Consider the following 17,869-nt stretch of genomic DNA (forward strand, 5'->3'; position numbering starts at 1 on the left):
TTTCACTACCGCGGTGATCATCAACATCATTACCACCGTCACCAATCGCCATCACCGTGTCTTGTTTCAAAAGACACCTGCAGCTGATGCGACACCGACTTACCCGCGAACCATTTTCGCCCAACACGGCGGCGTGACTATGAAAGTGCATATTATTATATATTATATTATGTAGGATCAGTGGCGAAACGAACCTAAAGTAACCCATAAGCAAACATACAATGTACACACCCGCCCATCACCTAACCCACATTTAGCGCTATTATTCATATATATAGTGTCTATATTATACTTTAATACGTCTATAAATTGCAATAAATAAACCAATACTAATAGGTATACTGCTATTAGTTATTAGATTTCATATTTTCACCCACGACCCACGGCACCCACCCATCACCAAACCTTAAAAAAAATCGAGAAGAAATCGTTTGTCAACGACCACGGTCGTTTCGCCACTGTGTATAGGATATAAGGTGTTTCATAATATAGAGAACGAAATTTTTAAATTTGCTATAAACCAATTTTATTTTCTAAGAAATATACATTAATAATGATACATGTATTGTTCCATTATTAGTTGGGGTTTGTGATATTATGCGCATATGACCCTCTCCGCAGGATGAGTCGTCAACAACATAGCGAAACATTGAACTTTGGGCTCGTTTGCGGCCATGCAGAAGTTTTAATGTTCGAAATCGATTCTTTGAATTTACTGACCAGCCTCACTATTGTTGATGCGGTCATCGCTTCACGATGTTTGAGGATCGTATATCGTATAGTTTCTTAACAGCAACACACTCGCCATATATATAATAATGAGTTTTAATAAACAAAACATGTTGCTCGTTGTTCGATTGTATACCGCTCCATGACCACGAATAAACAAAGTACACAATATATTGATTATATATTCTCTAAAATCCTAAACAACCACAAATATCAGAAATTATAACCTTCCTGACAATAACAAATTAATCAAGATTTCAAAAACTGCGTTCTTTATGAAACAACCTAAATAATATGATTTGCGCTGCAATACACACATAAAACAACGTCAATTATTATTTCGTTTACAATTTTCAATAAATTATTTTTAAAATATTATCATGGACATTATCTCACTTTTTAATCTGACAAAATACCGAACGGTCCGAACGTCATCTACCTAAGTACATTTCGTGTTTGGAACCTAAAGTTAACATCATATTATGGTGTTGCACAATTGCTGCACATAACCTATAATATATAATATAATATGTTGACTTTACGAATATAATACTTAATATATAATGCATTTCTTGATTGGCGACGCGCATCATTGATGCATATACAAATATATATGATAAAATATTAGGTACCTTTTTCCGTTTCATCATTTTTTTTTTACGTTTTTTCGTTTGACCGTCTTCGTGCGATGACAATAATACTGAATACATATATACATATACATATTACGCGTGCGCCGTATTTTTTATTAATTTTTTTATCATCATACCACAAGTGATGTATGTATAACGTGAATATTATAAGTATAATATAGGTGTAGAGGTAGGTACCTATATGTATATATAGTGAAAAGAAAGAAAGATAGCGGCGGCGGAGGCCGATGACAATGCTCTCGATAAAAAAAAAAAAATGGCCTTCGGTCCAAAAACCGATCCGACTCGATTCCACGCGCTCGTCCTTATACAGTTATTTATTAATTTCGCGGGATGCTGCATGCGGGACCTCCGGGCACCACTACCGTGGTAATAGCTAGGTGTAATGTCATATATATTATTATAACGATGTACGCGTTATAACAAATACGTATATTACATAGTTCCTCATCAATACCTATCTATATATATATATATACACTGCACGGTGCAAACACACACACACACACACACTCTCACTCTGCACGGACGTACATCACCGTCGTATAGTATAAATTCGTTGAACTCCAAACTGTCTATTGATTAGGTTCAACACCCCCGCCCCCATTGTTGTCTGCAGCTCATTACAATATCGTCAATATAATATTATATATTTTATTATAGGTATCGTCGTGTACAATATCTCATATTGACGCTATAATGCGACGTGATACGCGCGCCTTTACATAATATAATTATTTATATTTTACAATACTAGCTCTCGGTATTAAAATTATGTGATATAATGCGGTCGACGAGTGATGATGATGCTCGGGGAAAAAAAACTTACCGTCATATACCTATCATAGGTATATTATTATGTTTGAAAAGTGCGTTTTTTTTTCATTATTTGAACGTTTAATTTATATAAGTTCAAATTCAAATCGGGGTTGTTTGTTATAGACTTTCTACTCGTTTTGGGAAAATTTCAGTAATTTAAAGACCATATTATAGCTTGGACCGCGATTACGCCGTATTACATATAGGTTATATCCATCTTTCGTTGATAATATAATATTATATTGTTATTATTTATTTTGATGTTTGGTAATTTTTGGATTGAACTATAACAGAAATTAACATTTCAACTATTACAGTAATAATTGTTGCTGTTGCAGAGCCGCAAAACCCGCTTTTGAATAACTATATAATACAGAAAACGTACAATATTGCAGTTTTTATGAAACAGAGCTATATAATATCAAGTGTATACGTCGCGATTTCCAAAGCCGAAAACGCAATCGTTTAGGAATTTCGATTGTCCGCGTGCTTGTTTACGACGTCATATTATTACTCTCGCATACGGAGCGTGTCTCGCGCAAAGGGTTGTTTCAAAACAGCGAGTACGACTTGACCAATAATTCGACGACAAAAAACAAAAGAAAAAAAACACATTTATCGTAAGCTTTTTATTGGCAATTTTTCTACAGCGGTATACACATTATAATGTAACACTTGCGCACGTTGTACCATATTGTCCATATTATTATGTTTTACACACACACTATACGTATTATATGCACGCTGAAACTGAACTATGCATAGAGATGATGCACGTGCGACGCATTGCAGCGCGTGCCACTGCAGCAGCAGTGATTATCGGTTACAATTTTTCAGTAAACAATATATGATTTATGATGCAATAATACATGCAATTACAGTTTAATTATTATTTCAAATTAATAAACATTATAACGATAATAAGTCGATAATATTATATTCTCGACGACAAGATTCGATGTTACCTACGTATTATTATAATTATAATATTGTATTTAGATGATGTATTGTGTAAATAATTAAAAATGCATAATCTTCTCGTAAATTCTTTTCAGTAAAATGCGGTAATAGTCAACGATTTAAATAGTACGAAATATTTTTAAGTCTCTATATAATAATAATAATAATAATAATAATAATAATAATAATAATAATAATAATAATAATAATAATAATAATAATAATATCTTCCGATCAATAAATGTGAAAGTTTTGTAAAAATACATAATATATAGGTATATATTTAAAATTAATTTTTTTTTTAAGACTGAGCAACAATAATAATTATTGGCACATGAAATTATGCACTAAGAGGTTAAAATGATTTATGATACATTAAACAATTTAGTTAACTCTAAATAAGATACGTTTACAATATTATTATATTCATATAAAATTTAAAAAATATAAAAATTAAATCTCTATAGATATCTCATATAATGTTGTATGTATATCTCTTGTTATTAAAACTCTTATATATTATATTACAATATTAAATTATTTTTTTGTGCTGATATATAAATTATATATATATATATAAATTATAAATATATAAATATTTTTATTGAACTTAAAAAAAATCAACAGCAAAGGTTACTAGTTTTTTATGTTGTATACATAATGAGTGATTTCTAGAACTAAAATGTGTACAATCAATACGGTGTTAATTTTGTGCGATTTCCACCAGCATTAATATTATGGTTATCAGAAGTATAGGTTTTTCTTAATATAGGAAAGCTAACATATTTGCGATGTTTTCGATGCCTGCAGGTCATCCTGATGCTCAATTATTCATGTTGGTTGGAATGTTATTGTAACATATATATTATAATCACAAATATTAACATTTCATACTATAAGTATGTATATCATACATCGTATATATTATAATATATAGTATTACAAGTCACTCGAGCGTATTATTATATTATTGTTATTATTTTTATTATTATTCGTGCGGATTTTGTTTTCCATCATTTATCGGTATAGATTATGAGCAAGTACTGTGTATTTCTACAGTGGTATGACGTACACGCCGTGCACACATAAATAATATAAAATATGTGTAGTTTTGATGTGGACGAACGATTATTAGATTGAACTTCAACAAGCTCCTACACATTTGAATATGATCGATTGCCCGTCCGCGCGTGTATATACATCATATAATATATTATTATTGTGTGCGAGCAGCGGCCAGCGGGTGTCATATATTATTATTACAATAATAATAACAATATTTATTTATTAATATTATATTATATATGAAGACGTAACAATATATAGTATATAACCTATTATGGATGTTATAACATATGACTGATGACAGACCCGTGTGTGACGGCGGCGCGCGCGTGTGTGTGTTTTTGAAAGCCGCACTCGTCACATCCACGATAATATAGATCCCCACCATCATCTCATCCGTGTGTGTGCGCGTGTGTATAGGCCTCTGCGATGCTGGAGAAAGTTTGAAGGTTTACAGACGGAACAAAAATCGTTATTAATAATAATAAAATAAGCGGCGTATATCCCTTTTGTAGTATTATAATATATACGGCAGACCTCCACACGTATAGTCGAAAGAGTTCGTGTTATAGCTGCAGGTATTAAAATTTGTATAATATATAATAAATAAATGTTAATGTTTGACACATAAACATTAGATGATAACTCAGATAAGTGATAACGTGGCGGATTCCGAAACTGCAGAGCCGGTCGTAATTTTCGCGTATTTTTTATCTGTACATAAAATTATAATAATTGCCCATATATATATATATATATATATATATATACATTGCGCGTACATTGTATAATATAGCGTGTGCGATCGCGAAGAGTAATAATACGAGTAATATAATATATATATATATAGCGATAGTTGTAAAATCATTATGATGACAATTTAATGAGAAAATGTAACATACTATATATAATATACTGCAGAGTGTTGAAAAGTGTTGATTACTATATTATATATTTTATTATAATACGCTGATCCGGTGCATTTCGAAGACGCAAATTGTCATTTTCAATTTGACATGCAGCGTAATATTTATCGCGTTACGCAAATAATATTATGACGTTATTTTTATAATACTGTGGCGTCAGTATATTACAGGTCGCCTTCATAATTATTAGTATGATATGTCTTTGGATTTGTTACAGTTTTACAAAAAGTTTTTCGTCCGTGGTAAATTAATATACTACACAATATAAATATTTACCATATATATATATATATATATAGCATTGATGAGCGGCTTCCGTAAAACATAATAATAACATAACCAAAACGTCGGAAATAGACTTCATCATACTTTATAAAAAAAAGGTATATATAATAATATATATTTGACGTAATTCGTTGTAAATATTGTATTTAATTACGCCTTTACCAATTGTGTAATTAATGTTAAATATTGGTATAATTTTATCAATAAGTTTGATGACCATGTACATGTTAGGAACACTTAATAATAAAAATACGACTTACATCGTAAACTATTAAGTTTTTTAAGCGTATATATACGTATAATGTTGACATTGAGCTCTAGCTGCAGTGGTTTTATAGTGATATGTCTATATTTAATAACTATAATATATTATTATACCTACTTATAATAAATATGGGAAATGTTACAGACGTTTTTCTCTTCGTCATCGTTTAATACAGAGTGATCAGCACTTAATGGTTCATATTAGATGACGCGGGATCGTCATCGACAATATTATACTGTAAATTGCTGTGATTACAATTTGAACGATTGAAAATCCTACATAATAATATTTTTAAGATCGGAAAATAATATGGGTATAGATACATTTATAGCCTACTGTTATATATATATTATTGTGGACATCACCGCTATATTGATAATAATATATACTGCAGCAGACCTACCGTTAAAACCTCTAAGACGTTTCGGTTTAAGATCAAAAGATATGTCACAATATGATTTCCAATCGAAAAATCTAATCGAATTTCGGTGTGTACCTACGAATAAGGCTTATCCGCGCGATCTGCATCCATCATCAGGACCATAGTCATATTATGTCTGTAACATGATCAGGACTCGGCAGAAGGTCATCAATGTGCAGTTGTCGCTCAATTCGACCCATGTATACATGTTATATCTCTTACGATTATATTTTCTTCATTTGTCACGATAATAACTAAATCACGAACAGATTTGCTATCTGCAATATTAGGACTATAATACCTATTATATGCATATTATCGCTCTATCCACATTATGCGATACGGTCTCAGCTGATGCACACACTGAAATTTAAATCAATAATCTCTTATTTGACGTACTGTCCCAGAACAATTTAAGAAGCTTCGTGAGCCAGACATAGTTTGATAACTATTTCATTTCCTACACCGCAGGACATAATAATTGTTCATAATAATACAATATATATAACTTTAGCTTAACGCCTGATCTTAATATTAAAACATAATATTATGTAGAATCATTGAATATATATGCACACTTTAGTTACACTCATCAGTTATGATATGTTTTACTGGTACACATAAATATACTATTAATATAATATTCATTATTTGAATGAATTGTTTTTAAACCTCTGGCAAAGCACGAGTTCTCGCGAAGTTTATATAGCAAGATGGACTGTCTTACGTATCATATGTGATACGTGTAATAAAGCTATATTATATATAAATCATTGCGCTGTAAACATCACTATTTATTTATATATTTTACTTGCCAATTTCGATTCGATTATCATCGTGCAGTTATTATTACACTCACATTTTTCGAGATTATTGATTTATTCATACCTAAGCAATTTCCCATGTCAGTAATACTAAATAAAAACCTGCAAATATCATATCATGTATCATATTATGATCTCGAGTTCATTAAACTACCGAGTTAACGTATTATATATTATGATGCGACACTTGAGGCGTTCGTGGCAAGATCTGCAGTGAGATTGGTATAGCAAGGAAATCGACTTGTTACATTTTACCGTTGGTTAGTATGATGTATTGATGACTGCAGTTGCAGGGACACTATAGGAATTGCAGCTTTGTGTCCGGGAGAACGCGTAATACCGGTCAAATCAGGCGAGTTTAAATCTGAGATTGAATGTTATAGAAACTCCTAAAATTTTGGCATGTCGTCGAGACCTGCAGCTCTATCAGCTAATTATACGACAAAATAGCAGATGGAATGCAAATTCGAGAATAATTGCATTTAAAAAACTATTATGCCGCGGCGGTTTTGTGTCTGCGATATAAATGCATCACCCACCTGTGCACTGCACTTGTTGCAGCGACTGCAGAGAATTTGCATATTTATTGTGTATATATAATATATATATATTACGACAAGTCGGCCCCACCAACGAACGGGATTACGTAACTAAAATTTTGAATTTATGTACCAACGGGACAACATTTAAAAACATTTCTCCGCAAATCGAAGGATGAAAAAAAAGTATGAGCCACGCGGCTCGTATAAAACTGCAATTTATCATGTACGAAAAAAAAAAAATTACAAGTCATAATAATGCGGAGACGTGCAATAGCACCTGCAGCGGCTGGTGCAGTGTCATCATCTGCGAGCTGCAACTATATATATATATATATGTCGACTTGGGAGAAAGCGCCAAATTTGGTCGTAGCATATTCGAGATAATATTTTAATATTCCACTGCAAGAGTATTGGTGGTTTTTTTCCCCGTCGCCATTGCTGAAATTTAAAATCTAAAACTCGAATTCCTCATCGAACCCCTTCACGGCGGGTGATATAATATTACCGCGTGTGCTGTATATATATAGCGATGGCAGTATATAATATTATAATCTTATTACTGTTTTTTGATATATTATCATGACGATCGACTGCTGTCTCTCTCCGGTCTTATACTGCACGATAATATAATATTATACCAATATTAATAATACTATACATATATATATTTCGTACCTTTCGGCTAAATCGGACGAGACGACCGTCGCCGCGTAAAAACGATCGGATTTAATATTAATAATAACACTATGATAATATATTATATAATGGATGTATCGTGTGACGAGTAACATTAGTAATGTCGAATCGCGGAATGACGACCGGACACAGACGATCGGCGATAAAACATGTATAATGTATTTATATTTTATATACATTATATACAGCATGTTATACGCGGTGACAAAATCAAATGTGAAAAATAAATATTATGACAATTATTGCCGACGGTTGCAGACTTGCAGGTGTATAATACTATAATAAATTCAATATTTATACATATTTTATTAATCCTGATCTGTGATCGCGTTCGACGTCGTGCATTTGTGGTTTTCACATTCGTCCAATGATTTTCGTTTTTTTCTCGTTTCAAGTGATAATTATATAATGCCATGGTCCATGACTACAGCACTACATAATCATTATTTAGTAGAAAAAAAACCGCATTTTCTCCATCTCTGCAAGTATTGTTTATCATAATATATTATACTAATTTAACAACTTTCATGTCCTTTTAAATATTTCGAGTGGAATGGAGATGAGAAGTGACTATATATATTGCATGGGCTCACAAAACATATAATATTATTTGACCTATATAATGATATAATATGTATATGCCTAAAAAAACTTATATATCTGTTGCAGAATATATATAGACCGGAAACTGTTATCTGCAGGATGCGTTTTGAAAAGGCCAATTTTACGTTTATAATATTATATGGTTGCAGAAATTTCGCGAATAATAACGAGAGAAAACACTTCTTTTTTTTTTTAAACCGGCGTTATGGAATTCGGGAATAATGATGTTATAACCCATCATACTATCCGCTCTATAACATTCCATGTTTAAAATGGAATCTCTCTCTGTCTGGCGCTCTGCCGAGACGCTTTCGTCCATCATCATGTTCTTGAATTTCGTTCGCCGCTCCAGAGAATCCGGAATTAAAATAATAATAATAATAGTAATAGCAGTAAAACGAATAAAAAAACGAAAACGAAAAATCGTAAAGATTAAAAAAAGCGTTATAATATGATACAATTAGACGAGGAATACTCAAGAGTTGAGGCGATATTGTAACACGTATTATTATATTATATTATCATAATGTGGTGACTGCAGGTGACTCAGTGGTGAGGATAAACACTTCGATCGAGAAATCGTGAGCGAGACTATCATCATCCGCTCGTCAAATGCATCACATCATAAACGACACGACCGACATTTATATATACAGGATGTAACAGAAAGACCTGACAAAAATTATGCTAATCAAACGTATGACAAAAATAAGTGGTTAATATTATATGATAACAGATAAGTAATTAATTTAAAAAATATACTCATGTCAGCAAATTCTCAAAAAATCTTATTTTTTAAAAAGTTTGTACGTTCCAGATTAATGTATGACGAAAAAAGTTTTGAATTAAAAAAAAAACTGAGATAAATCTTTCTATCATAAAAATTGTTTCTATTATCAGATTAACAAATAGACTATTTTGAATTTATCCAAAAAGTTTCTTATTAAATTTAAACTTTTTTTTATTTTCAGTAGGTACTAAAAAATTAACATGAAAAAAATGTATTATACATGTAGCGCTAGGGTCACTTAATGAAAAATATTGAACAAAAGTTATTCCAAAATTATCAGTTCTATCTGTTACACGCCTTGTATAATATTCTAATAAAAAATGTATAATATATATCATATATGAGGTAATGATGGTATCAAAAACTGATGTGTATATTATACGCTCTAAGTCAAGGTCGATATATGTATATCAACATATATGATTTCGTAGTAAAATATAAAACATATCGCTTTTGATTGTCGTCGTCGTCATTGTCATCGCATCCACCTCCGCATCGTTTTACCTGTGTACGTACACAGTACGTATAAACTGAAAATCGATTTTTTTTTTATTATTATTCCTTTCGATTTGTTCCGGTCCTCTGTGCGCGCATAATATATAATATATTATTATATTATTATGTACACACCTATTATGTATATAGTTCCACCGAACTGCTATTGTCGCCGCCGCCGAGTGAACGCATACAATTAAATAATATGATATTATATAATGAAAATAATAATATAATTTGATAAAATAATATTTATTATTATTTCGCTGATTAAAATAAACAAACGAAACGAGAAGGATAAAAAAAAAATTATACACCCGCTCGATGTCTCGCGTTTCATTAGCGATCCTCGATGGCTGCAGCAGCGAGACGCCGAGACCCTACGGCATGATTCGTATTTTGATTTTAATTTTAATTTTAATTTTTTTTTTTATCTGCACTCAGCATTTTTCTCGTTGTTAATTTTGTATTGTGATTATGATAATAAATAATCATATTATTCGTTTTGTCCGTTTTGTCCGTTGTCGCGTTATTGTGGGGATATGCGCGACGTGTATATTATAATATAATAATATCATGTACACTTGCCTACCCATTCTAATCATTTTTTATGCCTCGCGATTCATAATAATATATATTGTATACATCTATATAATAATATATTGACAAATCGATCGATCGATTGCGCTCGGTCTTTTTCGGGTCGATACACTAATTTCTTGCACTCAATAAATTAAAAAATATTCAACAAACATTATTATTAATAATATTTGTTTTTTTTTTTCACAAGTAATATACAATCTATTTCATTAATACAATAAGAATTTGTGCTAAGAGTACATTCACAGGGAAAAAAATAATGTGATAAAAGGAGCCACCCATTGATGACACTTTCTATGGTTACTTAATTATTTTTAAAGTATTTTTTTTATTTTTATTTTATTTTTATTTTTTTTTTTTATAACAAATCACGTCACCACTTGCGCTTAAGACGTTTTGGGGGATTACTTGATATGGTAGCGGATGTCAATTTTTTGAATTTTTTGATGAGTGGATTCGAATGGTCGTTTAGGTGGTTGAAGAATCTTTTATAGAAGCATTTGGATTCCTCAGCTATTGTTTTTAGTTTTAGGTCAATAATATTTGTAAATTATAAATATATACCTAATAATACACTACATACATATATAATTAAATTAATAAATTACTATTATAATATTATTTTACATTACATATAGTAAATAATTTTATAAAAATGTGTATTAATAAATAATAAAAATAGATTTTTCAGTCGATAAAAAAATTATATAATTGCAAAATGAACGTCGATAGTAATTAATACAAATTCAATAAATTACCGTTATAATATTATTCTACACTTCACCTAGTTACTATAGGTTAGTACACATATAATTGTATTAAAATGTACAAGCAGCGCAATTGATATATTGAAGTACATTTTAATGGATTTTAGGAAATATTGTATAATAATACATTATTTAATGATTAACAGTAACAAAAAAAAATAAAAAATAAACGAATTGATCGATTTTTAATTTTTTCTACAAATACAGTTGCTAAAATAAAAACGTTTTCATATTTTCTAAGAAAATAATAAAAAATACATGCACGAAGCGGTAAAAATATTAATTTTTGTCATATTAAACTTGTAACCGACTTATTCCTATATCGATTTATTCCTCTAGTTTTTAAATCTTATATCAAACAGATCCCTAATTTCTCTGTTTGTTAATCGAGTTCATATTTTTTTTAATTTAAAAATATATTATTTACATGTATATTCATTCTTTTTAAATGTACCTAAAATAGTAATATCTGCACGTAGTCCATTCAAATTCCGTGAAAGTGCAGTGGTTACAAATAAATGACAACATTTTTTTTTTTTTTTTAGAAATCTAAAACTAGAATAGTGTCCCTTCTACTCTAAAAAAAATTCCGTTTTTACACATATTTTTCTGCTCCACCTGCTCCCGTGCACATATACCTATGTGACATATATAAACAGAGTATTTTGATACCTATATTATAATATATGCTTTGCGGTTCAGTGAACAGCTTTAAGGCGGCGACGTATGGACGTCGCTGCAGTATTTAGAGAGTTTCACAGGCACAGTTGGAATTGATAAATCCGAAACATATCTATATAGGACCAATAACTCATATATTATCATTAATGTTATAAATTCATCTGTACCTATTTATATAGAGTCTATATAATACGCGCTATAATTTATAAGTAAATATCACAATGCCATCGGGAAAATTGGTTGAAATGTGTTCGGCCTTGGTTTGAATTTTTGAAATACGAAAAAATATGAATTTGCGTTAAAAAAAATAATAATTACAATGTCCACATATATGACTATATATTACAATAACATTTATTCAATTCGATGATATTAGATCGTGAAGCACTATAAATGCATATATATACAACGTGTCCCTCGAAAATGTGTATTCTATTCTTAAATGGTACGACTATCGCACTTATATCTTCCTGAAGAACAAACACAAAAATAAGAAATATGCGAGAAAAAATTAAAATATGACGTGCACAATAGACGCAAGATGCAATTTTTAGTTGATGCAATCGTGGAAATACTCAGAGTTATGCATCTTATTCGACAAATATATGTATATAGGTCATTTCTCTCATCTGATCGCTAATTTTTGTCAGTCATTAAAAAATTCTCTTATCTCTGAATCATCTGCCTCGGAAAATTACAAAAAAATGCATCCGACGCGTGTCGATATGAACACGATTGTTTATATAGGTACATAGTATTACAAGTATTACACAAGTTTACGTACGCTGTCGATGTGTAACCTATATAATTTTATGACGTTTGTCAATATTATTTCGTTCAAGTAACTTATACAACAGTCCGTGACAACCTGTAGTTTTATTGGCGCCTTGAAAAAATCGAATTGTACAATAATAACGTGTAAAATTGTAATAACCGCAATACTTGTGTTTAAAGCCTATGATGTAATTAATGCTTAACCAATAAAAAAAAAAAAAATGGAATGGAATAAATTGATGATTGTACAATTGATATTATGATATGTAAAAATAGCGTTTTGGTTTTTAATAATTTTTTTTTTTTTTTGTGATTTAGACCACTTGTTTGTACGATCACATAAGATGGGCCGACGCATTCGTGATCGTCTACAGCGTGGTGGACCTGTCGAGTTTTAACGAAGCTCAATACCTTCTGGACGAGTTGAGCAAACACAAATTGCCATCGTACTTCGCTACGCTGTTGCTGGGCAACAAGAGGGACTTGGACCATTCCAGGTAAAGCCCGCGAGAATCTCGTACAATAATATATGTGTGTGTATAGTTGTATAACACATAGCTATAAATATATAGTGCAGGTATATAGTGTAGGTTTATATTAATAATTGTTGCGGGGCGATTGCTGCGTGCGCGTACTCATAATGTGAACAGAGCTTAGTGGGTGGTGGTATAGATAGAGTGGGAGAGGGAGAGATAGTGATGGAGAGAGAGAGATGGATGTGGCGATAGGGAAAGAAATCGTATTGGAGTGTGTCGGAACTATAAGCAAAAACACAAAAGTATATGATATATGTTTTTACTTAGGTATACACATAGGTCTTGTTTTGTTATTTACCGTAAACCACGCTCTGTGATGTTGCGCGCGCGTGATCCTCGTTATATTGCAATCATATATAGGTATAACACATACAAATTTAATAGCCGTAAGACGATACGTGAGCTCTATTTGAGACATTAAACGATATAGATATATATATATAGATATCATATTATTTACCTGCGTGTAAACAATAAAATATAATAATTACGCGTGTGGGTGGTGAAACCAAAATCACTGGCACCGTCTCGTCTGCTCCATAATAGGTATGTTTCTCCGCGTTACGCGACGACCAACTACAGCGTGTCTCATTGTTCTAGTTTTTTTTTTTTTTATCATATTCGTACACGAAGAGCGTTATATAAAATATTATTTTTATCTCTCTTTATTTTCTACATTATATAGTTTCTTCGCGTGTCGTATGACAATAATTATAATTACGTCAAAAACAACAACTGCCGTCGCCGCCACCGTTCCCACGACTTCCTGTTCGTGCATTATATATATATTTATATAGGTATAAATATACACACACAAACGCTGTGCGACTTGCCACGTTTCCGGTTTGTTTGTTTATAATCTGTCGTTTACTCGCCGCGCACGTGTTTTCCACGTTTTTGTACGACTTACGATGCACACCACAGGAGCCGAACACATTTTGTTTTTCTTAAATTTCTGCTACCTACCCATATATATACAATTATTAATATTCCATTCACCCTACGTATATATTGACTAATCTTCTAAAAAACGATAGACTTTAAGTTAGCTCCGCAGTCACTTGTAGCGTAGTCCAGTAAAAAGTACTTTGATCTGAAAGTTCGTATTTTATGGTACGGTTAACTCGAATTTAATTATATAGTAGGTTACCTTTATATATAGGTACTGCAGTACATAGCTCTCGTAATGTGGACACTTGGGGAGGGGGGGGAGGAATGGCGTGCACTTAAAGAATAACACCAACAAAATTATAATTTTAGATATTTATTAAATAAATATAAAACACCCTCTGCAGGGTATAAGAGTAATAGGTGTGATAAATGAAAAACAAAATTATTAAACACTTATATGAAATATAAATCAGAAAATATAGTAAAGAATGACGGAATACAATATTTATGCATAACAATACCTCAAATATTTAAATTAGGAATGTACAAGTTTTCAGCTATTAGAACAGGAATTGAGATTAAATCAAAATTATGAATTTTACTTAAGTCTAGACATTATATCTACTGGTAAATGGTAAATAAGCAAACGGTTATCCTGCATTCCTATAGTGTGGACACAAATTACGTCACATTGATCTAAAATATGAATGATAAATATTTTAAACTTCTTCGCGTTGATTATTTGACCATATAATTTAATAAATTTGAATTCACAGCATCAAACTCTCAAGTTGTTAAGTAGTGTTTGAAAAACCCTAAATGAATAACGCGCGTCCATTAGGTTATAAATTTATTTATTTTTCAAATGTAAACAAATTATTACTGCAAATGTATACGTTTGATGCAATAGAACACAAAAAGTGTGATATGATTAACTAATATTGTAATTAAAATTTATAGTTCTAAATTTGTTTTTAAGGTTGTACGAGGAGTTTGCTTAACGAGATATAGTAAATGAAAAATAAAACAAATGCGGATTACTAAATGGACGTTGTATAATATAATAAGGATTGTAGGAAAACAGTTTTTTTATTTTTTTTTAAATAGATACGTGATAAAATACTCGTTGAGAGACAATATGTAAATCTTGCCGTCTGCATCAGTTCTTATCGTTATTTTTTGTATTTCAAAACATCATTAAATTGTGTAGATACCATAATATTGTACAATATAGTCCATAACGGTAAAAAAAAATTGTTCATAAGTCATCATCATACTTTTAGTGTTTGAAAAATCTTTGACTTTCAAGAGAACGCTACACCCGCATGACGTGTTGTCTCCGTCTTACACGCGTACTACATGGCAAATTTTCGTTCGCTGTAGATTCAATAGTGTGCTGTTAGTTTTGATATTAGAGTGAATTGACCCATTATCAAACTTTTATGTAAGAACACTAAGAACATTATCTGTGTTCCCGTGTTGGTTTTTTACGTTATTTTAATGTTTAAATGAGTGATGTGAATTTTCAAATATTCACACTTAACACGCTCATAACTCATTTAAAAATTAAAATATCGTAAAAAACCAACACGAGAACACAGATAATGGTCTTGCCTAAAAGTTTGATAATGGGTCAATTCACTCTAATATCAAAACTAACAGCACACTATTGAATCTAGCGAACGAAAATTTGCTATGTAGTACGCGTGTAAGACGGAGACAACACATGCGTATATACACACATATATATATTAATATATTAATATATATATATATTGGAAATTCAGACGTTTAGTGTGAAAATTGCAAAGTCTCGCAATAATATAGATATTTAAATTTTACGTCCGGTTAATTATATATATGTATATATTATATTATTGATAAACTTTCCGGTTCACTGACCTGAGGTATATGTCTACAACAATTACTGGCGGACAAGTTATTATTGAGGTACCTTGATGATATTTTGTCTACTCCACGCTTTTCACCTTTCCCTGCTCCTTTCAACCAAAACTAACCATGTGGTGTTCATCCAAATCACGTTTCTTGTCCACGTGCGCGTTGCTCCGCTAAAAATAATAATAATCCAAATGCGAATGTTTTATTATGATATAACATGCAACTACTACGGCTCGCACCGGTAAACGTAAAAAAATCAAGTAAATCAATAATATTCCTAATCATCGTCATCATCATCATTCATCATCGTGATCATGCCGCGGCGCGTTATATTGATATAATTATTACCTAGCTATACGCGATATTATAATATTATGTATTATACCTACGAACGAAGTCAGTGAGCCGTTCGCTGATATTTATCGTGCGAATGACAAGTGCAGCCTATATATTATATATACAGCCGAAGACGTGCACTTCGTTATTGTTACATAATATATAATAGGTAACTAAAATATATTCTGATATTTCTTTCTTTTTCCTTTTTCTTTTTTTTTTTTGCCAATCAGACGATAACCCTCTGCATCGTGGGTGGTTGGCTGTTTAGGAGGAGATATTATTTGAAATAATAATATGCTAATTTCGTAACAACAATGATGACGTACGAGCGGTTTTTTCTTATTTTCGTGACAATTTTCCGCGTCCTCCGTTCGCGGTGATATCGACGACGGGTCTGATTGCCAATAACAATAATAAAAAAATATTCTAACCCAACCGCAAAAAAAAAAAAAATATGTAATATATCGTCTCTAGTGCGATATTTATAATATGTTATTGACTTATTGTATATCAATAAGCGTGCAGTCGTTATACATAATATATGTTACCATCCGACCTTCGGGTCGTTTAAATATTATCACTGCGTATACGCTTTAGGTTTTCTCGTTTGCAGATCAGCTCGTTCTGAGAATATTTTTAATCTACAGTGGTAGTAATGGGTTGGAGGGGTGGGGGGGGGAATAACGCTTATCGCGTACAAATTACCGCGTAATGTGTATCGGTTTTTTTAAAATTTTTTTATGAATTGGCACGGCGGGGAAATGACAAAAGAAAATGCGACGCTCACATAATATATCGTTGACCGATATTATTATAACGAGAATGCAATTATATTATGCTATGAGGCTCGGCACTCCCGGGAATACAAAAGAACAAATTAGAACGTATATTTTTATGAGTATTGTTTTTTTTTTTTCTTTATAGTTTATCAGTTTTTGAAATGATGTTTTAAAATATTGTACCTATCACAATATATTATAATAATACTCGCATACAGTACAGTAACGACATGGTAGCCACGCCGCAATAAATATTAGTCAGCAAATCAAGTGAATGTAAATAGTTGCTATGTCTCAGTATGTATAATAATTATTATTATTAACAATTTTTTATATTCATCATAAGCCCGGAAACTATGGACATTAAAGACTTTGTAGGGGAGGGGGTAACGGTTGGTTTGGAACACGTGTTGTATATATGTGGCAAAGATTTGTTGCTAAGACTCGGGTGGTCACCCATCCGGGAATTATCAACAACAGTAGGTGCGTACACTCGGAGCGTTTCTGCAGTTGAGCGACCAATAATAAGC

At 31.4% G+C, this 17,869-nt stretch overlaps 1 protein-coding gene across 1 annotated transcript in view; it reads left to right on the plus strand.

Annotated features, from left to right (window-relative positions):
• The window catches only part of LOC107162017 (ras-related and estrogen-regulated growth inhibitor-like), a 103,951-nt gene that overhangs the window by 76,380 nt on the left and 9,702 nt on the right, over nucleotides 1–17,869 (plus strand). Inside the window, exon 5 of the mRNA XM_089228036.1 lies at nucleotides 13,214–13,392. Within this exon, the coding sequence (XP_089084162.1) occupies nucleotides 13,214–13,392 (179 nt within the window). The remainder of the gene's footprint in view (nucleotides 1–13,213; nucleotides 13,393–17,869) is intronic.

Source organism: Diuraphis noxia, unplaced genomic scaffold (genome assembly GCF_037042655.1).
Source record: "Diuraphis noxia isolate RWA-SAM2 unplaced genomic scaffold, SU_Dnox_SAM2 contig0005, whole genome shotgun sequence".
NCBI classification, from domain to species: Eukaryota; Metazoa; Arthropoda; class Insecta; order Hemiptera; family Aphididae; genus Diuraphis; species Diuraphis noxia.